Source organism: Entelurus aequoreus, linkage group LG08 (assembly GCF_033978785.1).
Source record: "Entelurus aequoreus isolate RoL-2023_Sb linkage group LG08, RoL_Eaeq_v1.1, whole genome shotgun sequence".
NCBI lineage: Eukaryota > Metazoa > Chordata > Actinopteri > Syngnathiformes > Syngnathidae > Entelurus > Entelurus aequoreus.
The window spans coordinates 36,325,010-36,349,727 of record NC_084738.1 but is presented as its reverse complement, the minus strand read 5'-3'; the positions used below and the strand labels follow the sequence as shown (position 1 = coordinate 36,349,727).

General features: G+C 38.0%; 1 protein-coding gene across 5 annotated transcripts in view; it reads right to left on the bottom strand.

The window, feature by feature from the left end:
• ryr2a (ryanodine receptor 2a (cardiac)) overlaps positions 1-24,718 on the bottom strand; it is a 273,470-nt gene that overhangs the window by 160,540 nt on the left and 88,212 nt on the right. For all 5 annotated transcript variants that reach the window (XM_062056398.1, XM_062056400.1, XM_062056401.1 and 2 more), the window contains exons 19-38: positions 22,738-22,930; positions 22,274-22,478; positions 22,034-22,138; positions 20,121-20,224; positions 19,870-19,953; positions 19,630-19,789; positions 16,287-16,434; positions 16,098-16,198; positions 15,781-15,885; positions 15,039-15,213; positions 11,693-11,901; positions 11,405-11,578; positions 11,189-11,334; positions 10,993-11,107; positions 9,198-9,358; positions 8,874-9,033; positions 8,280-8,366; positions 1,808-1,939; positions 1,618-1,712; positions 1,334-1,509 (exon numbers count right to left, since the gene is read on the bottom strand). In XM_062056398.1, the coding sequence (XP_061912382.1) occupies positions 1,334-1,509; positions 1,618-1,712; positions 1,808-1,939; positions 8,280-8,366; positions 8,874-9,033; positions 9,198-9,358; positions 10,993-11,107; positions 11,189-11,334; positions 11,405-11,578; positions 11,693-11,901; positions 15,039-15,213; positions 15,781-15,885; positions 16,098-16,198; positions 16,287-16,434; positions 19,630-19,789; positions 19,870-19,953; positions 20,121-20,224; positions 22,034-22,138; positions 22,274-22,478; positions 22,738-22,930 (2,835 nt within the window). The remainder of the gene's footprint in view (positions 1-1,333; positions 1,510-1,617; positions 1,713-1,807; positions 1,940-8,279; positions 8,367-8,873; positions 9,034-9,197; positions 9,359-10,992; positions 11,108-11,188; positions 11,335-11,404; positions 11,579-11,692; positions 11,902-15,038; positions 15,214-15,780; positions 15,886-16,097; positions 16,199-16,286; positions 16,435-19,629; positions 19,790-19,869; positions 19,954-20,120; positions 20,225-22,033; positions 22,139-22,273; positions 22,479-22,737; positions 22,931-24,718) is intronic.

The following is a 24,718-nucleotide window of genomic DNA, read 5'->3' as shown; positions in this document are numbered from 1 at the left end:
TGCCATAGCGCATCGCCCGAGAATCTGATAATCAGCTTAGAGTAATCAGAAATAAGGAAGCAACACCACACTAAAGTTTGTAACACAACAATATTTCATCCTCAAGAGATCCTCAAAGTCAAAAGTATAGCTATCCAGTAATCCACAGGCCAATATTAATCCACTCAAAAAAGTGAAAAATGTAAGTAGTACAATAATTCATAAAGTTGCTCAGAAGCGAGATCGCCTTTGCCAATAGGTCTCTAGTCGCCGCGTTTGCGTGGCATCAAAACACACTTTGCTCAACTGCACACCCACCTAATATGCTAAAAGATTGTATTGATCTGTATGATATATTTGATATGATATAAATTATGATATGATATACAGTACCATGTAAAAAATCCGTGCTCTGCCTACATAAATATTTTTTGTAGCTGGGTGTAATTGTAATGAATAGAAACACAGTGATGGATCTGTGTGGTGTTTACAAGATGATGACATAACCACATTTTACCTTTACTGCAAACATATCTGATTTGTTTAAGACTTAAAAAGCAGGTGTTTACATGATTTTAACCTCTTGTGCCAATAACAATTATAATAAAAATGCATTATTAACATCTTTAATTACACCAATTACATATAGTACCGATAAGAATGCCGATAAATACCAATATCGATAAGGAATATCGATAGGGTATCGTATCGATAAAATATTAACTATATACATCCCTACTGTTCAGTAAGTGATTGTTTTATCATGTTCATAGTTTATATTTATTGTTTAGTACTTAGAAATACTGCAACTAGCTATATCTGCTTATAACTCAGCTTTTAAAACTTGTAACTCATGCACTACATAATGAGTTTTGAAAGTATAAGGTTCTGGATCATCATTTGTCCCAAAGTAGTCGTTGTTGTTCGATCCCCGGCTTCCGCCATCCTAGTCACGTCCGTTGTGTCCTTGAGCAAGACACTTCACCCTTGCTCCTGATGGGTCATGGTTAGGGCCTTGCATGGCAGCTCCCGCCATCAGTGTGTGAATGTGTGTGTGAATGGGTGAATGTGGAAATAGTGTCAAAGCGCTTTGAGTACCTTGAAGGTAAAAACGCGCTACACAAGTATAACCCATTGCCTCCTAAGGTGGACAGAATTAGAAAGTTGAGATAACGTACAGTATCACCTTTCTTTTCCAAATGCTAAACAATCCATCACTAATCTTCTTCAATCCTAAATCCTTAAAAGGCATTACCTCTCCTGCCACTGTCTCCTGCTCATGTAGCCTTCATGGCAATGATGAGTAAATGAAGCTCACTTTATTGTTAGTTATGTTCAAAGCTATGGGACTTACCAGGCATATATTTATTCTCTATTGCATGCAGGAGCTGTGCCTCATCCACATGGGAGCAGAGGGCATGAGCCACCCGATTGTTTCCCAAAGCACAGATTGCTGAGTATAGTCTGAGGGTGTGATAGTGAAACTTTAATAAGTCCTTCCTCTCTGATAGCTCCAGGACATCTAGTGACCTGAACAACACACAGACTGAATTAGACATGAGATAACAGAGGGATGGCATTTAAATATGTGAGAGGTTTGACTCAGTGACATTTTTGACGTGTAAGCGTGCTTTCCACCTGTTCTCCTCAGGTATGTGCAGAGACAAAAACTGTAGAGGTTCATTGCAATGAATCAACCAGCCATGTCGGTCATTTACTCGGGACACTGAAACCTGTAGAGTTAATTGTTAATACACACAAACACACACACGCACACTAGCGTGGAAACACACAAGTATATTTTTTAAGTACCACGCAAGTGTTTTACCTTTGGAACATGATTGGGAACACGACTCCACAATACAGGAGTCAGAAACTGTACATGCAGCCGTGGAGGACATTGGGGGACTGGATTCCTTCTCTCACTTGAAAATAGACCAGCTGACAGATGCAACACATTCTAAAAAAGGAAAATAATTATGACGCTAATTGTATAAAACTTGTCACAAACGACAATGTATAGTCAGTTTTTGAAGGGTTTAAAAACAGAGTTATGCTGGTCAATAGTTCCAAGATGATATAATTCCCCTAAAATAATTCTATTATCATAAGATATACAGAGGTACCTTGGGTTGCATTATTAATCCATTCCAAGTGGTCCATGGTGGAAGTACAATTGTCTCACATCAACTTATATATATATCAATATGATATGAATACATATGCATATATTAATAAATATACAAATACAAATGTGATATACAACTAAATAAATAATTTGTATAAATAAACGTGTATTTGTAAATATATTTTTGAGATTTGAAAATATATACAAATAAAATGTATAAATATAAAAATGTGACATACAACCACATTAAGAATTTGTATAAATAAACGTGAATTTGTAAATACATTTTTGAGATTTTAATATAAATATGCTTGATTTTGTATTTGTATTGAATTTGCATATGTGGATGGCTTTTTTGCTTTTGTGTCGATGAGACATTCCTACCACAAATCAGATGCACAAATAAATGTGACATGTGACTTGAATGTGGAGTTACACACTCCCCTGAACAACCAGCAGAGGGCACTGAAGCCAGAGCGGTCTGGGTCACAAACAATGCTAATTTATCCAGTTAATCTGAAAGACCGTGCTAGCTGCTTATTTTATTGTATCAATGTCGTTTAATGACCTTGTCCTGATGTAGATACTGATCTCTTATCAGTGCAATGTGTGTCAAATCATCCCAAATGAGTAATACTTACAGTGGATCCTGCTTGATCTTTGTCTGCATCATTAATGTTCACTCATGACATACTGAGACCATGACTTAGAAGATTTAATTCTGGGTTCAAAAACAGCGCGGTCTTGTGCTTAATATTATGATTAAAAAATCTAGCGAAAAAGATTTTACAGCATTTTTGGTAAAAGATGACAACTCAATTATTAAAAATATAGAAGAAATATCTGAGGGATTCAATAAGTTTTTGTGAGTGTTGGCCCAAATCTGGCTAAAAATATAAATTGTAATATGAATGATGACAAAAGGTTAAAGCATGTATCTGACATTAAAAATTCAATGTTTCTGGGCGGAGTTTGTGAAAGACATGTGTTAGAAGTGGTCAGAAAGTTTAAGAACAAAAAATCTGTCGATGGTAACAACGTGGATATGTCACTTGTTAAAGAAGTGATGGATTGTGTCCTGAAGCCGTTTACTTATATATGTAATACATCTTTATTAACTGGAACTTTTCCTGACAAAATTAAAATCGCTAAAGTTATTCCGATTTGTAAAAATAGTGATAAACATATGGTCTCAAATTATAGACCTGTGTCTCTACTACCTCAATTTGCAAAAATTATTGAGAAATTATTTGTAAATAGACTTGATAAGTTCATTGACAAACATGAGCTACTGAATGACCATCAGTATGGGTTCAGGAGTAATCCATCTACATACCTAGCAGTGATGGACTTTGTAGAAAACACAGCTAATAATACAAACAGTTCCTTGATAAGTTTCCCAGGAAGTGGGTCAAGTAAACATGTTGTTTGAAACGCATGCTTACCTTAGCTTTAGCTAAGGTAAGCATGCGTTTATAAGTTATTAAACTATCACTCCATGCTTGATGGAAAACCTCAAGTTTAGTCGCGCGCCATTTGCGTTCCAGTTTTCTACATGATAATTTATGAGCTCTAATTTCTTCTGTAAACCATGGGGTGCGCCTTTTAGGGGCCCTTTTTTGCTTTAGCGGTGCTATACTATCAATAATTTCGCGCAAGGCATCGTCAAAGTTGTTAGTGAGGTTATCAATAGAGCCGACATAATTTGGGAATGGTGCCATTACCGAAGGCAGTAGGTCAGCAAGAGTCATCGTTGTGGCAGCATTAATGTTGCGGCCGCTGTAGCAGTTATTATTATTATTAGCTTGTTGACAATGAGTCAAAACTTCAAATTTTATAAGGTAATGATCGGACATTACTTTAGTATATGGAAGTATCATAACTTTGGAGGTGGTGACACCCCTGACAAGCACTAGATCTATTGTATTACCGTTGCGATGCGTGGGTTCATGTATTATTTGTGTAAGACCACAGCTATCAATTATGGTTTGGAGCGCCACGCACTGAGGGTCCGATGGGGTATTCATATGGATATTAAAGTCCCCCATTATGATTATATTGTCGGCGTGCGTCACTAGATCAGCAACGAACTCTGAGAGTTCACTGATAAAGTCCGAATAGGGCCCAGGGGGGCGGTAGATAACAGCCAGGTCGAGAGGTTTAACTCTTATCTTACGGACAGGATGCAGTGCGTCTACCATAAGGTAACGTGTGGATTTCCCCAGGGTTCGGTTCTTGGCCCTGCACTCTTTAGTATCTACATTCTGCCGCTAAGCGACATCTTACGCAAATACGGTGTTAGTTTTCACTGTTATGCTGATGACACTCAACTCTACATGCCCCTAAAGCTGACCAATACGCCGGATTGTAGTCAGCTGGAGGCGTGTCTTAATGAAATTAAACAATGGATGTTTGCTAACTTTTTGCAACTCAACGCCAAGAAAACGGAAATGCTGATTATCGGTCCTGCTAGACACCGACATCTATTTAATAATACCACCTTAACATTTGACAACCAAACAATTACACAAGGCGACTCGGTAAAGAATCTGGGTATTATCTTCGACCCAACTCTCTCGTTTGAGTCACACATTAAGAGTGTTACTAAAATGGCCTTCTTTCATCTCCGTAATATCGCTAAAATTTGTTCCATTTTGTCCACTAGCGATGCTGAGATTATTATTCATGCGTTCGTTACGTCTCGTCTCGATTACTGTTAACGTATTATTTTCGGGTCTCCCTATGTCTAGCATTAAAAGAAAATGCGGCTGCTAGACTTTTGACAAGAACAAGAAAGTTTGATCATATTACGCCTATACTGGCTCACCTGCGCTGGCTTCCTGTGCACTTAAGATGTGACTTTAAGGTTTTATTACTTACGTATAAAATACTACACGGTCTAGCTCCAGCCTATCTTGCCGATTGTATTGTACCATATGTCCCGGCAAGAAATCTGCGTTCAAAGAACTCCGGCTTATTAGTGATTTCCAGAGCCTAAAAAAAGTCTGCGGGCTATAGAGCGTTTTCTATTTGGGCTCCAGTACTATGGAATGCCCTACCGGTAACAGTTAGAGATGCTACCTCAGTAGAAGCATTTAAGTCCCATCTTAAAACTCATTTGTATACTCTAGCCTTTAAATAGACCCCCTTTTTAGACCAGTTGATCTGCCGTTTCTTTTCTTTTCTCCTCTGCCCCCCTTTCCCTTGTGGGGTGGGGGGGTGGGGGGGGGGCACAGGTCCGGTGGCCATGGATGAAGTGCTGGCTGTCCAGAGTCGGGACCAGGGGTGGACCGCTCGCCTGTGCATCGGTTGGGGACATCTCTACGCTGCTGACCCGTCTCCGCTCGGGATGGTCTCCTGCTGGCCCCACTATGGACTGGACTCTCACTAATATGTTAGATCCACTATGGACTGGACTTTCACAATATTATGTCAGACCCACTCGACGTCCATTGCATCTGGTCTCCCCTAGGGTGATGGGGGGGGTCACCCACATCGGCGGTCCTCTTCAAGGTTTCTCATAGTCATTCTCATCGACGTCCCACTGGGTTGTGAGTTTTTCCTTGCCCTTATGTGGGCGCTGAACCGCAGATGTCGTTGTGGCTTGTGCAGCCCTTTGAGACACTTGTGATTTAGGGCTATATAAATAAACATTGATTGTTTAGAAAACTAAATTTATGGTGTTTAGTGGTGCAGGGACAAATTGTATATGAAGTATAAGAGTATATGAAACTAAATTCTTGGGAATAATAATTGATCATAAATTATGTTGGAAACCGCATATTGAATATGTAAAGGGAAAAATATCAAAATCCATTGCTATTCTTTATAAAGTAAGACACATGCTGAATAAGAAATGTCTGCATATGTTATATTATTATTTTATTTTTCCATATTTAACATATTGTGTTGAAGTTTGGGGAAATGTTTATAAAACAAACACAGACCAATAATTAAACTTCAAAAAAGGGTAATTACAATAATACACAAAGCGTGCTACTATGAACCTACCAATCCATTATTTATAAGTTCTAATGTGTTAAAATTTTCAGATATTGTGTTTTTAAAAACAATGGAAATTATGTTTTGAGTAAAGAACAACAGCCTTCCGGCTTGTATTCTTAGGTTAATTAAATTAAGAGGAGAAAACAATAATTTACGGGGATATTGAATTTTTAAATAGGTAAGGCAAGAACGAATATAAAATACAAATGTATTTCAGTTTTAGGAGTTAAATGGTGGAACAAGCTTAGTGATGAGTTGAACACATGTAGTTCTTTGTTAAGGTTTAAGAAAGCCATGAAAGGTGAAATAATAGAAAATTATAAAATATAGTAACAATTACTTTCATCCCATTGATTTTTTGAACGTTGATGTTCCAGGTAATCTCATTTTCAGTGAATGTATAGGATAAGCAAATATAAGCCTTGGCTTCAGCCTATTCCTTTTTCGGCCATTCTTTTTCTTTTCTTTTTGTGTGTATGTGTATGGTTGTTAAATATGTATAATCTGTACTGACCACACAAAATGGTTGATTATATGACCGAAATAAAGTTATTTAATTCATTCATTCATTCTCCTAATATGGCAAAGTCATGACGTAATATGACCTTCCCTAGTGTGCCTCTGATTGGCTCGCCAGTGTCTGACCATGTCTGTGACCCAGACCGCTCTGGCTGCAGTGCGTAACTCTACATTCAAGTCACATGTCACATTTATTTGTGCATCTGGTTTGTGGTAGGAATGTCTCATCGACACAAAAGCAAAAAAGAGATCCACATATGCAAATTCAATACAAATACAAATACAAAATCAAGCATATTTATATTCAAATCTCAAAAATATATTTACAAATACACGTTTATTTATACAAATTCTTGATTTATTTGTATGTCACATTTTTATATTTCTTAAAATTGTATTTGTATAGATTTTCAAATCTCAAAAATATATTTACAAATATGCGTTTATTTATACATATGATTTATTTGTATATCACAATTGTATTTGTATTTGTATATTTATTAATATATGCATATGTATTAATATCATTTTGATATATATAAGTTGATGTGAGACAATTCTACTTCCATACGTTTAAAATTGAATCCTATGAAAACTGAAACAATTTTTCCAAACAATGTAAATCCAGTTAATCTGTTGCAGACACCCAAAAATATGACCACAAATATATAATTTTTTCATAAAGAATCATTTGTTTTACATGCAGAAAACAATGCAAAATACATATACATTAATGAAAATTATAATAATAATAAATTGATTGATTGATTGATTGAAATGTGACAAATAAAATGGATAAATGAGCGTTTAACATCACTTATACCTTTACTGAAGACTGGAGCAGGGGAGAGCTCCACAAACAACACATCCGTACTATGCTATGACTTCTTTCTTACATTCAATAGTGTTTCTCACCTTATTTATTAAAGTGCCGGCACCCGTGTTGTATCCAACGGCAATGCGCTCACACAAGTTTGTCACATCAACTAACTCAACCTTACAGGATAACATGTCACACCGTCATGACTCCACTGTCTTACATTTTCTGGCCAACCGCCTTGTCGCCCCTCCTCCATGTACATCAGCAGGGAAAACAAGGTGGAACTACTCTTTTAAAAGGGCTGACTTTAAATGGTGCTTGTAGCTCTCAGTGCAAGGACATTTCATCTCTGACATTAGGTGTCAGGGAAAGACCAAGGTATCTTTAAAACTATGGAGGGCCGCCGGTATGCGCCATTTTACACTTGACCATTTGGTACTTACTGTACCTTAGCAGTGTGGTGCATTCACTGACACTCTGGAAACACGGACACTAAGGCTCTCGTTGATTTTGATTGGACAATTAATGTATGCTACAACTTCATTTGGCTATCTGGTGGGTTATTCTGAAGCCGTACTGAAATAAAAATCCAAAGAGACTGACTCCCTAACATGTGTTCAATTGTACTAAAACCGAGACAGTTTATGAAAACCGAGACAGTTTAAAATTTAAATATACAGTATTAGAAATGTTCACCTAAAACCAAATCATGCCTAAACTGGGTTGTACGAACTGAGGTATCAATGTAATTATATTTCTAACTTATAATCACTAGAGAAAATACAGGGTATGTTGAATGTACTATTTGCAAATGTGTTTCAGTCTCACCTTAATTCTCCCCAATTCAAATTGGAAAACACTCGGGCTGGTAGCTTTGGCAAAGACAGCTGGGAAGAGTTTCGTACTTGGCTCCACCTGAGAAGGTGGAACAATGTGATTGAGCTATTTGATCCAATTTCCGAACATCTTCAAAATGCTTCCAGGAGGAGGCTTTACTTACTAAACTGCAGTGAGTACTAGGCATACACTAGGCATAAGTACTGTGTTTTTTTTGAGAGGGTGAAATTTACACAAATGCTGTATGTAAGGGTGGAGTTAGACATGCTGCCTTCTATTGAAAGGTGTGTAGATAATTTCTACATCTGCTTTACAATGAAAAAGGAATGAATAACTGTCAAAACTTTTTATTTTGTCTTTTTATTGTTTAGTCCAATCATTAATGCTGTACAGCTGTAGGTGAACAATTTTTTAAACCAGTTCTCAAGCAGATTTCAATAAAAGGTGTTGATTTTTTTTTAAAGTCAAAGCCATGCTATTCCAGTTGGATGTGTGCTTTATTTATCCTCATAAATCAAAGTGCAACTGATCAACAAAATAAAAAATAAAAATGCTAGACTCAGGAAGGGAGCCGACAATATTTACCTGGTAGTATGTGCTGAGCTCTTTGCCGTTTGCAGTAAAGGACAATAGTCCATTTGCTGTGTCGACCAAACAGCCAATCTCTACACCATTGTTTCGCCTTCCTTGACCTGGACTGCTGCTCTCTCCAGCCCACACCATGTAGCAGTTACTGCGCTTTATACTGGAAGATGCACAGTATTAAGTGTAAGCATATACAGTGGATACAATTTATACTATTCTTTAAAACGTGTCAGTTGAAGAAATTAGGTAAAAACATAATTATCATTACCAATTTTTACATGCTCTTTTGTTCGAATTTAAAAGATATGATAACATTTTAAATACCTCTCATGAACTTTGCCTTTCTCATCTCCCAAAGTTACAGTGACAGTTTGCACCTTGTTCAACTCAAAGTGTGGGTCATACTGATGGAAGTCGGAGGTGACCCAGCCCACCCATACATTGCTGGGCTCCTGACCAGGGAATATTCTCACTGAGTAAGAGTGCTGTAAAAAGAGGAAGGATATTTATGAAAGTAATTGTGTTTTTTAACAGTTGGCCAATACAGTTGTGAGATAACCGCTCTTGTAATCCTGCTCTTACCAGTGAAAAGTGCTTGGTGCTGTATGTTAGATATGATTATATAAAATTCAGCCACACTTATTAGGAACCAGTTAGGAAACATAATCAAAGACCTTAAATAAATGGACCACCAGCAGGGAACTTGAATGCCCAAACAGTCAGAACCAAACTTAAATTGAAGCTCATTGAACTCCCCTAGACATTATTTGTTGTCATATGCAGTGCTACCGCATCCTACCAGAGGTTGGACTGATGCTCTGATTTAGGTCTGGGAGGATATCCATGCCAGAACATCATCTGTGTTCTTACTTTACCTTGTTCTCAAAAAAGTACACTATGCAATCACTGTACAATCAATTGAAGGATTTAATTCACCAAGATCTGGGATGCGTGAGTAACTTGTTATTTTTTTTGTATGTGTAGGCAATCCAATCACATCCTACCTCTATCCCTTGTCACAAGCACTGGGATCGACAACTGGAACTCAGAAAATAAGTATCCATTGAGAGGACATCTGTTTAGGCTTGCACATCAACCCACATTTTTGATGTGGATGATGCTGATTGGTGATGTTGATGATGATGGTGTGGTTGATGATGCTGATGTTGAAGATAATGGTCATGATGATGATGATTGATAATGGTGATGTTGATGATGATGTTGATGATGCTGATGTTGAAGCTAATGTTGAAAATTATGGTGATGATGATGATGTTGATGATGATGGTGATGTTGATGCTGATGATGATGATGCTGATGTTGAGAATAATGGGGATGTTGATGATGATGGTGATGTTGATGATGATGCTGATGTTGAAAATGATAGTGATGTTGACGCTGAAGATGATGGTGAGGATGATGGTGATGTTGATGACGCTGATGTTGAAGATAATTGTCATGATGATGATAGTTGATGATGCTGATGTTGATGATGATGGTGATGTTGATGGTGCTGATGATGATGCTGATATTGATGATTATGCTTATGTTGAAAATTATGGTGATGCTGATGATGATTATGGTGATGATGAGGATGTTGATGCTAATCTTGAAAATGATAGTGATGTTGATGCTGATAATGATGATGGTGATGTTGATGACAGTGATGTTGAAGATAATGGTCATGATGCTAATGTTGAAAATGATGGTGATGTTGATGCTGATAGTGAGGACGATGATGACGGTGATATTGATGATGTTGCTAATGTTGAAAATGATGCTGATGTTGATGCTGATGTTGATGATCATAGTGAGGATGATAATGACAGGATGTTGATGATGCTGTTGACGTGATTCAATTATATGATAAGTTGCATCTATTTACTTTATGCCTTGCACCTTATGAGGCAGCATATAATGACGATAGGGATGATGACAAATTGCATAGCCATTTTACTGTTTTTTATTTATTCATTATATTGTTTTGTATGAATGTCTCTCACTGAAAGCCAAATTTACCTGTGGATACAAATTAAGTAATCGTATCTAATCATTTTGTCCCATAGTTTTGTTTATTAAGTACTGCATAAAGATTTGTATAGTAGTGATCTGGACTTACAGTTGAAGCTTGCATGAGGAATTCAAAATCCTCCCTGTCATCAGCCATCACGTCTTCTGACAGACGAGAAGAAGAGGGGCAGGAGTTGTCTGGTTTATTCTTCTTCAGCATAAACCTGTAATGTAAAAAATAACAGTGTCACAATTCAACATCTCGACATTTCTGGATGTACTTTAAGTTTCAAAGTAAGTTTTACCTTTGTTTAAGCTTAGAAGTTTTCTCCTGGTTGTAATCTTTGTGGTTGTTGAATTCAGCCCTGTCTGGGCCGCTAGGACCATTGTGACCATGAGATGTTTTTATTAGGACCTCAAAGTCTGAAACAGTTTCAAAGTCATCTAGCTCCTGCAGACACAAACACTGAATATGTAACACATATTCCCAAACATATACAAATCCTTAATTATTATCTTACTCTCTTTGGTGACATAAGGCTGTTTGACGACGACCTGGAGAAGGAGTCAGCGCATTCAATGGGCATACTTAGTCTGTAAAAAGTAATGTCTGTGGTGCTGTTCTGCGAACCAAATGACTTCTGAGTGACTTTTAGAGAAGGGCACAAATCCACAGTGCCATCTATTCTTGTCACCTTAAAGAAAGAAAAATATTTCAAATGATTTTAGTGTTCTTCTGAGACTTAATATGATTGTAAAAAGTATAGTTTAACGACGTGACAAATAAATATGTAGGCCACAGTCTTTACCTCTATATGTTGGTGGTCAGTGGGTACAGGTACAAACTGTGGCAATCTCTTGCTGTGCCACATTGTGACGTCCCGATTCATGTTGACAGCAAAAGGTTCGTAACCTTCCTGCAGACCACATATGGTGAAGTATTTCAGGGTGCTCACATCTTTACCGAAGTTCATCCTCCCAACTTGGCACACACCCACACTGCACACCGGGATGAAACCTTGGGACAGAAAATACATACATATTGGCAAAGTTTGTTGTCTATTACATCATCAAAAGGAGGTTTCATAATTGAGCAGAGCTGAAAAAGTTTGCACATTGTTGCACACGAAAACCACTTAATTAATAAGAGACATGCCATTATATAGTTTAGTATTTAAAGCACCGAAAGTTGTCTGTTGACAGTCTCCAGAGACCCGCTAAGAAAGGCTATTCAAAGCCAGAAATTACAAGGGAACTTGAAATGCTTTAAACAATGCTCAACTGCTACATCTGCCAACTACACCCTTTCAGAGAGCACAACAAACACAGAGTGGGAGGCACTGAGGCACAATTGTACAACAAAAATCATGTCTAAGAATGTGTAGCTTGAGAATATGTTTCACAGGTTCACTGGTATCTGTACAGCAGTGTCAGCGTCAACACTAAAGACTGGACTACATGGCAGGTATACTAGGACCTCAATCGTGGACGTATCTGTCTGCAACACATTCTTCCAGTGTTACAATGATTGTGCTCTTTTGCCCATATCAGTCTTTTCCCTGTATGGCAAGTCAGAGATTTGTCTTGGCAAATTTGCCATGTAGTAAATTTAGAAACCTAAAGTAGCATTTTGACTGTTAACCGTCACACCAGGGTTTGACGAATACTAATTCATTTTATATCTAATGATGAGCTACACTGCAGGTATACCTTAAAGATAAATATTGTAAAAACTAATTAGGATGGATGACAAACTACTTTATATTGTTATAATTTCAAAGAAAAACACTGTTAAAAGAAAATGTTGCTTTTTTTTTTTAATTTTGCATGTCTTCCACAATCCCTTTGTGAGACAAGAACACAAACATCATTCCCTATTCTGTGTGTTCTGGATAATAAAAAAACTGCTAACAAGAGATGACCAACAATACAGGTAATAGGGATTCATGTATTCTGCCTATTAAGCCCTATAAATAAGTTCAAAGACCACCAGCAATGCTACATTAAATTTTGTGATCTGAATATTACCCAAGCTATTGTTGAGTTTGAGTTTATTTCGAACATGCAAGCATTGTGACATTGTTATTGTAATATAATAGAATAGAACTTTTCGTTGTTATTAAACATGAGAGCGTGACAAAATTACAGGTATCTACTTTGTTAGGTGCAGTTGAAAATACAGTATAAACAAGATATAACATGTTAAAAAAACCAAATACCAGTACGAACAGTAGTGCAATAGTGAAAAACAGTGTAAGCTATTAGAACAGATTCAATATCCAATGTTTGTCCTGCTCTTGTGTGACTGAAATCTCTTCCCTGATGGCAGCCGGTTGAACAAGTGCTTACCAATGCTGAGAGCTATCTGCCAGGATTTTATTTGCTCTGCCGAGGCAGCGATATCGAGCAATGTCCTCGAGGGAGGGCAGAGGGTGGACCCAGGAAGCTAAGCTTCTCCACCAGAATTTCAGGTATAATGGTATTGAACGCCAAGTTGTAGTCGACAAACAGCATCCTGACATAGGTATCCGGGAGATCCAGATGTTCCACACCTCAGTGGAGAGCAGTGGCGATGGCATCCCTTGTGGCCTGAAGGTAAATTGGTGTGGATCAAAGTTCTGGGGAAGGCAGGCTTTGATATATTAGAGAACAAGCCTTTCAAAACACTTGATAACAACAGATGTCTGCAGTTTGCCAGCAAAATAGTTTCTGCAGTTTTTTAAGTATTTTAGGGCTATCTTCTTGGGGACTGGTGCGACAGTGGCTGCTGTGGGACAGGGCAGGACTTGGGCTTGTGCCAGGGATGAACAGAATATCCACAGAATATCCCCGTCAGTATTCCTGCCAGCTGGTCTGCAATGTCCCTGACACCTTGCTGAGTATGCCATCTGGCAAAGCCGCTTCACGCGGGTTTATAGTCTTGAGTGCCTGCATCACCTGGTGTTCTTGAAGGACAAGCAGTTAAGGACTAGAGGGTAGGAGCGGCATCTGAGGTGTGACTGGTCTGGATGACTCGAAACAAGCAAAGAAGTGATTGAGGTCCTCCGCTAGCGAGTCTTCCGTATTGTTGGCTGCCAATGAGTTACACTTTTGCAGCTTGTCAGGTGAGAGCTAAAACAGAGAGAGTATTTTTCTGGCAAAGTGACACAGCGCCTTACAAAGTGAACATTGTAGGTGACTGTTTTGTTATATTCTTAATTTGTTGATGAAGCAATTGTAGCCCTCGTGCTACATGATAACTCCCCAAGGCTCTGACAAAGTCTGCCATAATTAGTGGTAGCAAGCACATAACGCGCGCGCCATGCTGTTAAGGGCTATGTGAAATGAATACGACCAGGAAATAAGTTATGTTATTGCTTAAAATGACCAAAATACAGTTAGTGTTACATGTTATCATGAATGACTGAGTTACGATTTACTCTCGGGAAGATCCCAAACAACACAAGAGAGGTTGAGAGCAACAACGTGTCTTTTAATAAACTTAGACTTCCTTTATTGTCATTAAAATTTTTACTTTACAGTACAGATAAGAACGAAATTTTGTTGCATTAGTTCGTTGTAGTGCAGGATAAAAGAGGAATAAGGTGCAGAGTGTTTGCATTTACAAAATAAGGTGCAGATACAGTATATATAGATTACTGTAGAGATAAATATATTGCACTTTTGCATATGCATCCACGTTTATGGATGTCTGTTATGTTGTCTTTATAGTCCAGCGAGTTAATCTGTTTTTTTTGGAGGAATTGAGGGGATTGTTTTGATGCGTTCAACAGTTTTATGTCCTGAGGGAAGAAGCTGTTACAGAACCTGGAGGTTCTGCTATGGAGGCTGCAGAACCTCTTTCCAGAGTTCAGCAGTGAAAACAGTCCTTGGTGGGGGTGGGAGGAGTCTCTACTGATTTTCTGAGCCCTGGTAAGGCAGCAAAGCTTTATACTGTAGGCGGAATCGATAAATACCCATTACTTGCATTGTGAGCCGCCCTCCTGTTAACAGTTTTTCACAATCTAGAATGCACTAGAAAGGTAAAGACGTGTGTTTCTGTTTTACACGGAGTGTAGATGGTGATGATGAGCAGCTAATACAACTTAGGGTATTACAATTAAATGTTTTAAATCAGCATGTGTGACATATAGTCTACAGAAAAAAAACACAGACCTTCACCAACATCAAAGTCTTTGAAAGCGAGATCTGAGCCAGTGTCATCCAGCAGCACTTCTCCATTAAGGGTGAACATCATGGTGTGTTCATTCAGGTCCACCATGCAGCCAACCACATCACCTGTCTGCCACGCACGCCCAAAGTGCTCATTGCCCTGGTGCCAGCGCTGAACCTGGAGTACATACAATCCAAAGACACACTTTTCGAGACTATGATAAGAATGTTATTTTTGGAAATCATCATTGAGTGTATGCCTTAGTTTTGAGTTGAGTTGACTTGAGTTTATTTCGAACAATAACACATTTACAATATAATACATCACATCATTTAATATAATTTCTCTTTACAGCATGTCTGCAAATGAGTAAGAAGAAGCAAAGCTTATTTATTCTTACCCCTTTCCAACTCCAGAGCATTTAGTATTATATGTTCACTTACTGTCTTCTTTTTGTAACACATCAGTGAATTGTTAGTACAGCAGTTCTTGCAATAAATAACTAAATCAGTCATGATTGACATAATGAGATGAAAAATATCTAGTTTTCAAAGAAGTTGAAGATATTTCTCAAAATTATTCTTCCTTGTACTTTCTAAGGAGTTTTGTAAGTTTTAAATAGTGAATAATGGTTTAAAAATGGTTTCTAATGGTCTATGTTATTATTCACTCATGTTAGACAGGTAATTATTATTATAATGTGTTTGTGCAATCGAAATAAGTTGTACAAGAAAATGCCTCTACCTTAAATCCATCAAAGACAAAGGCCTGATCATCACAACCCAGTTCTTGGCCTTGTAGGCAACCGGGTCGTGCCCAGCCAACCCTCATCTCTCCTGCTGTTAATACCTAAGACGCATGCAAGAATAATCTCATGTCAAGTTAAACTAAGTCAAAATATACAACACATCATCACTGACTTGATACCTCTGAGGATATCCAAGACACATTTAATAAATGGCCAATAATTGTAATCTTAATTGTGGCCCTTAATTCTTTATAACACAAAACAATACTCTGTAGTCTGAGTGTTCTGTTCTTTTACTGCAAATCATTCTTACCTCCAACTCAAAGTACCACCTCCCTGCATTAACACAGTAGGTTTTCTCAGCTCTAAAGATCCGAAACCTTTCAGCAGATATATTGTTGGCATCAAATTGTTCTATTTGAACAGGGGTGAAACAAACAAGCAATGTCACATGAAATGCCCAGAACAAAGTGATGCAATGGTAGAGATATATACTGTATACCGTGGTCCTGGTCAGGAGCTTCCAGGTTATATCCATAACCCAGCAGAGTCCTGACAGCCTCTCTTAGACTGTCTTTGTTGGACTTTTTGGTTCTTCCATCCAGAAGACTGTAGGGGACTAGACGAGGATTTCTACGATTCTTTACATCCTGACAGAAAAACACATAAACAAGAAGAGAAGTTCACATGTAGGAAGACTCACCCTTTGAACTGGTTCTTGTTGAGAACCGGCTTCCAGGTTTCAATCCCTGGGAATCATTTGACAGTTTTGTTAACGATTCTCTTATCGATACCTGTGAGCACGTATGACGTCACCATGCATGGTAGCACAAGCGTTCACGAGAAAGGAAGACAACACGTCAACTTTGAATACCGGTACTTGCAAAGTGGATATTGCATCAAATTGAGAAAATAACAGCTGAAACATTAGCAGACACAGCATGTGATAACGTTGAATATATGACGCGTTTTCGATCCACTCCGAGACGAAGTGAATCACCAACAGGAGCGGCAGCAAAGTCAACACGTCTAACACTGCCTATCATCTTAAAACATGCTATTATTAACTGTAAACGTGAAATGAATGTTTCTCATGCATTACATGACGAGACGAAGTCTGACTGGCAGCTGGCACACTTCCTTCTTAAGAGGTTTTCTCCACAGCTGGAAGCACCGTGATGAGTCAGAAATATCGCGAATGCTTAATTTTCTGCAAAATATTGGATCGTTTTTAATAGTTGATGATTGAAAAATTGCAGTGTGTACAAATCTACCTGACTTGTCTTGCTTGTATTTGTGGACCTCGTTGTTATTCGTATTCTCATGGTTTTTTTTTAATAAACTAAACAAAGTTGATGCTAATCAACTTGTTTGTTATCCTTTTATCCAAATTAGAATCCATGAGAGATTGGAATTGGAAAATGAAACATCTTAATAAATGTTCATCCCGACCCTATTTTATATATTAGCACTTTGCCATTGATTACTATCTCTACGGAGGATTTCCATCCATCCATTTTGTGTACAGCTCATTTTTATTAAGGTCATGGCTAATCTGTAAACCTATTCCACTAAGGATTTTTAATTTATTTTTTTACTTTATTTTTTTAAATCAACCTGTATTTTAATTTTTTTGAACAAAAAATACAAATTACAGAAATGCTGACTGGTATTTATTGTTGTCTGCTCTGTTTTTTTCCTCTTGCATTCGTATTTTTTTTCCTCTATCTGTCTTCTTTTCCCCAACGAATTATTTTCAGTTCAGTTTCAGTTTATTTCGAACATGCATACGATACAATGTAATGCATCAGATATTTCCAGTTGTTTCATTACAGCACGTCCGAAAAGGGGTAGGAAGAATCAGAGCTTATTTAAATCCTACCCCTTTTCATATAGCAATTTTACCCCATTTCCTTGTTCTCTGTTTGTAACAGAACAGTGAATAAATAAATAATTATTAAATAATATACCATAGTAGGTGAACAAATGTTATATACATAAATAATCATTATATCAAAAAAAAAAAAAAGGTTCAATATGTTCATCATAATTGTTGAAAAGTCTCTTAAACTGAATCATATTAGTGCTTTGTTTGATTTCTTTGGTTAATCCATTCCATAATTTGATTCCACATACGGATATGCTAAAGGTTTTAAGCGCATACAAATTTTTCTCTAAGGTTATAATTCTCCTCTTTCGTTGAGAAGAATTGTTGTAAATTCTTGGGTAGCAGATTATCGTTTGCTTTGTACATAATTTCAGCTGTTTGTAAATGCACCAAGACTTTGAATTTCAACATTTTTGATTCAATAAATAAAGGCTTTGTATGTTCTCTATATCCAACATTATGTATTATTCTAATCGATCTTTTTTGTAACAGTTAGTGAATGAAGTCCACATGTGTAGTTGTTTCCCCATATTTTTACACAATAACTCAGACATGGTAACACTAGCGAGCAGTAGAGAACAGGGAGTGATTTTTGGTCCAGATCATGTTTTGCCTTATTCATTATTGACATGTTTCTTGCTACTTTATGTTGTATATTTTTTACATGAGGTTTCCAGTTAATTTTGTCATCTATTATTCCACCCAAAAATGTGTTTTCTTTTACCCTTTCAATATCTACTCCGTCTATTTGTATTTGTGTTTGATTTCCCTTCTACTGTTACCAAATAGCATTATTTTAGTTTTGCTGAGTTTCCAATATAGTCTGTTTTTGTCAAACTATCTTTTTAATTTGTTAATTTCTTCTGTTATTATTTGTATTAGCTTTTGTCTGTTCTCTCCTGAACAAAATACAGTTGTGTCCTCTGCAAATAATACTAACTTTTAAGTCCTTTATAACTTTACAAATGTCGTTTGTATAAAGATTGAACAATTTTGGTCCAAATATTGATCCCTGAGGTACGCCACAAGATATATTCAGCTCTGTACACGTTTGTTCTCCTATTTTCACGTATTGCTTCCTGTCGGTTAAGTAGCTTCTTACCCAGTTAAAGACCAACTATCTGATGCCATACCATTTTAATTTGTTTATTAAGATATTATGATTGATTGTGTCAATAGCTTTTGTTAAATCCATAAACACTTCAGCAGCACATTTTTTGCTTTCTATTGCATTGGTAATCTCTTCCGTTATTTTGATTTTAATGCCATTGATGTTGAAATGTTGGCTCTGTATCCATATTGGTTGTCTGTGAGTGTTTCATTTCTGGGAATTTGCATGTTTGAAATGATAGGTTGCTGGTATATGTTAAAGGTTCTGAAATCTCTTCAATAAACATTTTTATTGTTTCCATATCAATTCCGCTACAATCAGTTGAGGTCTTAGATTTAAATTTTTTCACAATATTGATTATTTCCTCTTTTGTCAAACCTTCGATGAACATTGAGTTGGGGTTTCTGTCTATGGTGTCATTTAAGTCCTCAACTCACTCAGGATCTGTAATCTTTTCCTCCAGATTTGGTCCAATGTTCAAAAAATACTTATTAAAGCTTTCAAGTACTTTGTTCATATTGTAATTTTTTACATTTCCATTTGAGAAGTATTTAGGATAATCTTTCTTAGCACCATTTTTAATAATGCTATTTAGGATGCCCCATGTTGCTCTCATATTGTACTGTATTATATTTCAAATAAGTTATTAAGTACAAAACAATCCATAGGTTGTTTTGATAATGCTGTGCTGATAAGAAACACTGAGATTCACATGACATTAAGAAGTCCAACTTGGACAATAAGAGTATCAATATCTACTGTCCACATATAAATAATGTAACAGCAGGGCAATTCGAATTTATTGGTGTGTCAATATATCATACCACACTTTGTCACAACAGTTACCTGTTGAATGCCATAGGTCCAACCCTGACGGATGCGGTCTCTTGCCCAGACGTTGTGTGCATTTTCAGCTAATTTGTCCACCATTGCTTCCTGCGTGGAGGTGAGTTTAATGTGACCAAGGTCAAGAGGAGCAGGTTTGTAACCACTGGACAATTCATAGCTGCAATAATAGAGATAGAAGAATAGCACTAATAATTAAGTCATCAAGCTTTGTATGTTAATGTCTAAGAGCTAACTCACTTTTGTGCCAACTTCATGCTCTTGACTTTCTCTACAGCATTTTCATCTGCAAGACCAACATGGCACCCCAAAGCGAGAAGAGTTCTGTAATAAATAAACACACACACACACACACAATCCTGAGGGACAGTCATGGGGTGGCAACAGCACAGTCGATAAAGTAAAGTGTGGCCATTATTTTTATCATCAGAATTAATGGAGTGACACATCAAAAAAGATGTAATTAAAAAATGCATTGTGTGATGCTTTACTTGAGGGTCTCCAAAGACATCTGTAAATTGTAGCTTCGTTCCTGTTCAGGCAACTTGGAGAACTCCACCAAACACGGGTGTTGCCGCTTGTTGTCATCTCGTACCTAACACACACACATAGAATGCTGAGTATAATTTCTGCTTTGTTTTGTATCTAGAAGGAGCACACACTTGACTTCGATGACAAATATCTGAATCTGGGAAATCCATTCAAAAGGATCCTGTTATCAGTTCAAATTGTAATATAACACTATTGCCCGTAATCTGTGCTCATTCACCAATTTGACTGTACCTTACAGCTGTGGAAAACTGCATATTTGAATACAATACAAAAACAACAATAGTTATTTTTCTAAATTTGCTCGGTGTTTCACAATGGGATATCGCCTTTCGCCTACAGAAACTTTAATGACACGTCTGTCAGGATGACAGACTCGTTGTGCCCTGTAAGGGCATTGTATGAATGTATTGAAGCGCATGTGTCAAACTCCAGGCCTGGGGGCCAGACCTGGCCAAGCACATCATTTTATGTGGCCCTCGAAAGCCTGGAATTAATTTGCGTTTTTTTCCTAATAAATGTATTCAACTTTCCATTTTGACATAAAAAAATACATGTACTGTACTTTTAAACATGATATAATATTCAATTCAAAAATGTTTGGTTAAAATCAATATAGATACTTAAATATAGGCTTGACTCATGATCTTAAAGAAAGTTATCCATCAAATTGTGCACTGTAAAAAAATATGTTTACAGAAAAAACAGGTAGCTTAGCCAAAATGTTACCGTAAATTAAAAAAAAACTGTGATATTATTTTTCCATTCAAAGTAATACACAATAGATCTTACAGTAAAAACTGTGGTATCGTTTTTTGTTTTTTAAAAACACCGTCCATTTTACGGTAAAATTTTGGCAACAGAGCTGTCAGGTTTTTTTACTGTAAAATCTACATATTATTTTAAAAGTGTACGTAAAAAATATATATAATCATTAAATATTTGCGTAATAATATCAAGACGCAAGTTATGTTTAAATATTATTTACTGTTACAAGCGGCCCTCTGAGAGTAGCCATGTGGCCCTCAATGAAAACGAGTTTGACACCGCACCCCTGTGTGAAAGGAACAGCGATGTTCAGAAGAGTGGATAAGCTGTTAGTGTCGTGGGCAACACCTCTTGAAGGCAAGCCACTTTCTCGATAAAGGCATTCTCACTGGATTATGGAGGCCATCTCACTGGCCTATAAGGGGTTGCAACCCCCTCCGGGTGTTAGGGCGCCCCAGGAACAGCTCGACCTGTCTGTCATCCTGACAGACGTTGTGTCCTCAGTAATACATGCCCAAGGCGATATCCCATCTTGAAACACCTCACTGTGTTATCAAAGAACCAAGGTTACGTTGATTTTTTTTCACTATACAGTCGCATGATTGCATGTCGATTAGCGGGTAGAGGCACAAATATAGTTATTGCATCATTGGCACACCCAATAAATAACCAGCCATACCAAACCAATATTACAGTCCTAACCAATCATATAGATCAATGATTCTCAAACTGTGGGGCTCCATTTGGTGGTAGGCCAGAGAATCACTTAATTAATTATATTCAAACACATTGTGCCTGTTAAAACTATACAGCAACGGAATGTTACAGTGGCCAAAAATATTAAATATACTGTACATTTTAAAATAAAACCTCTGCCTAGTTTTTAATGAATATTTAGGCTTACTACGCTACTGTATTTTAATGTTGGTCATTTTGGTGGTACTTTTTTCTGAGGTGGTTGGGTGAAAAAAGTTTGAGAACCACTGGTAAAGATAACATATACAGAGATATGTTGCAAACAGATCTATGCATGTCAGACATTTTCAAATCTGTGTGGCATCATGACACAGGGATACTCGATACTCACTGCACCATAGGTCCAGCCCAATTCAATCTTGTTCATCACCCACAGCTCATGAATGTTTTCTGCAAGCTTCTCCCGGATTCTCTCTAAATGAGGTGGGAGAGTGATCTACACAGACAGAGAACGGCAGGTTGAGTATATAAATGAATGTGTATAATGTTTTTTTTATTCAGTCATTTATCGTCTATGATCAAGTAAATATATATGTCTGTCTAATCTTGTGAATATTCCAGTTATATGCACCTGGCTGGTGTTCACAGGCATGGGTGTGAACGCCGCCTGGCTCATGGTGACAGTGGGCCCCAAAAGGTCTCTTCCTGCTGTCTGGTGTTGGCAGGGCTCCAGTTTCAGTTTGTCCCTGGGCAGCACAGCCTCAAAGCAAGGAGCATACCCTGGAGGAGGGAGAAACTTGAACTCTCCATGGCGACCTCCAAGTAGGAAACGAAACCTGGAGGGAAAGTCAGAATAAAAGTCAAAAAGGTGAGCAGATGATAAAATGGTGCTAGTAAAGATGATTTGTACACCAAACAACAAAATTATAAATGGCACATAGTTTTTACTAAGCCATTTGTGTTAGCGAAGAAAACTGCAAACACTAACTGATAGTCATTGATAGGATGTCACTGCAGCGACATCACGCATATTAGACAAGTACCGGTAAATACAGGAATTAATTAGAGGTGAATAGCATTGAGTCATCCACTAACTTGACTCCGGCAGAGAAACTGGCCACAGGGAAAAAGAGGCCATCGTAGTTGAAGTTTTCAAACATGCCCTGAACCGGTTGGCCATTGATCCTGAAGGAGATACTCGGCACGCTAAGGTCCAAGCAGCAGCTCACCACATCGTCTGCTCTCAGAAGGTGCTGGTTAGGTGAGGTAACAGTCCTTGCAATACAACCTGCACAAAATCAATGCAAAGGCATAGGTTATATTTAAGCAATACTTATAGTTTGCACCTGTCAGTTGACAGTTTGACATTGAATATACAGTACCATATAGTTAAAAAAGTAAGGTTCAGGGGCCTCATTTATAAAAGCATGTGTGGATTCTGGTAAGGAAATATTTTTCCTCTATTGGGTAAAATGGAACGCCTTCGAAGTTACTACTTTTGGCCTTGGTTTTGCTCAAAGAAGATAAATCACTTTTCATACACAGGAAAATGGCAAACAAAAAAAAGAACAGGAAAACACCCCCCCCACACACCCCCACACACACACACACAATTGACAATAATAAAACAAAAACAAAACATGGCATGGCACTGAGGATTTGAAGAAAAAATGCCATCTTTGAAGCGTCCACACTGGAGAACAACTTAAACTAACGCCATCTAAAAATGGTATGAAACATATGATAAAACATATATAAAAATAAAATATAAATACTGTAAATAATACATTAATAAGTTAATAAAAACGTAACATTGAGAGAATACTAGTAGTAATATCAATAATTAAGATAGAAAACAACACAACAAATAATAAAAAACATTAGAGTTTAACATGATCAGTAAATAGTCTGATTAAATATAATTATAGTATTTGGTAAAGCTGAAAGTTTGGTGCCAAAGGATCTCAGGATCCGTGAGGGTTGATACGGTAAAAGCATGTCAAATAGATAAGAAGGCGCAAAGCCATTAAGACATTTTAAAAATAATAATATAACTTTAAAATGAAGTGGACAGGAAGCCAATGCAGCAACTTTAAAACTGGTGTAATATGCTCCCGCCCTCTGGTGCTTGTTAGCACTGTAGGAAGTTCACTGCCATCAATGACTTGATGTCTGAAATGCAGTTAAAAAGTAGATCTATTGGTCCTGTGTCATCAGGAGACACGGCAATGTACAACTGTGAATCAGCAGCGTAACTGTGGAAACTGATGCCGTGTCTCCCAATGAGGTCCCCAAGAGGCAGCATATAAAGATTAAAAATAATGGGACCTAAAATTGAGCCTTGAGGAACCCCATATCATATCTCAAGGGTTCCTGAGCAACATGCATCCATCCATCCATCCATTTTCTTCCGCTTATCCGAGGTCGGGTCGCGGGGGCAGCAACTTAAGCAGGGAAACCCAGACTTTCCTCTCCCCAGCCACTTCGTCCAGCTCTTCCCGGGGGATCCCGAGGCGTTCCCAGGCCAGCCGGGAGACATAGTCTTCCCAACGTGTCCTGGGTCTTCCCCGTGGCCTCCTACCGGTCGGACGTGCCCTAAACACCTCCCAAGGGAGGCGTTCGGGTGGCATCCTGACCAGATGCCCGAACCACCTCAACTGGCTCCTCTCGATGTGGAGGAGCAGCGGCTTTACTTTGAGCTCCCCCCGGATGGCAGAGCTTCTCACCCTATCTCTAAGGGAGAGCCCCACCACCCGGCGGAGGAAACTAATTTCGGCCCCTTGTACCCGTGATCTTGTCCTTTCGGTCCTAACCCAAAGCTCATGACCATAGGTGAGGATGGGAACGTAGATCAACCGGTAAATTGAGAGCTTTGCCTTCCGGCTCAGCTCCTTCTTCACCACAACGGCTCGATACAGCGTCTGCATTACTGAGGACGCCGCACCGATCCGCCTGTCGATCTCACGATCCACTCTTCCCCCACTCGTGAACAAGACTCCAAGGTACTTGAACTCCTCCACTTGGGGCAGGGTCTCCTCTGCAACCCGGAGATGACACTCCACCCTTTTCCGGGCGA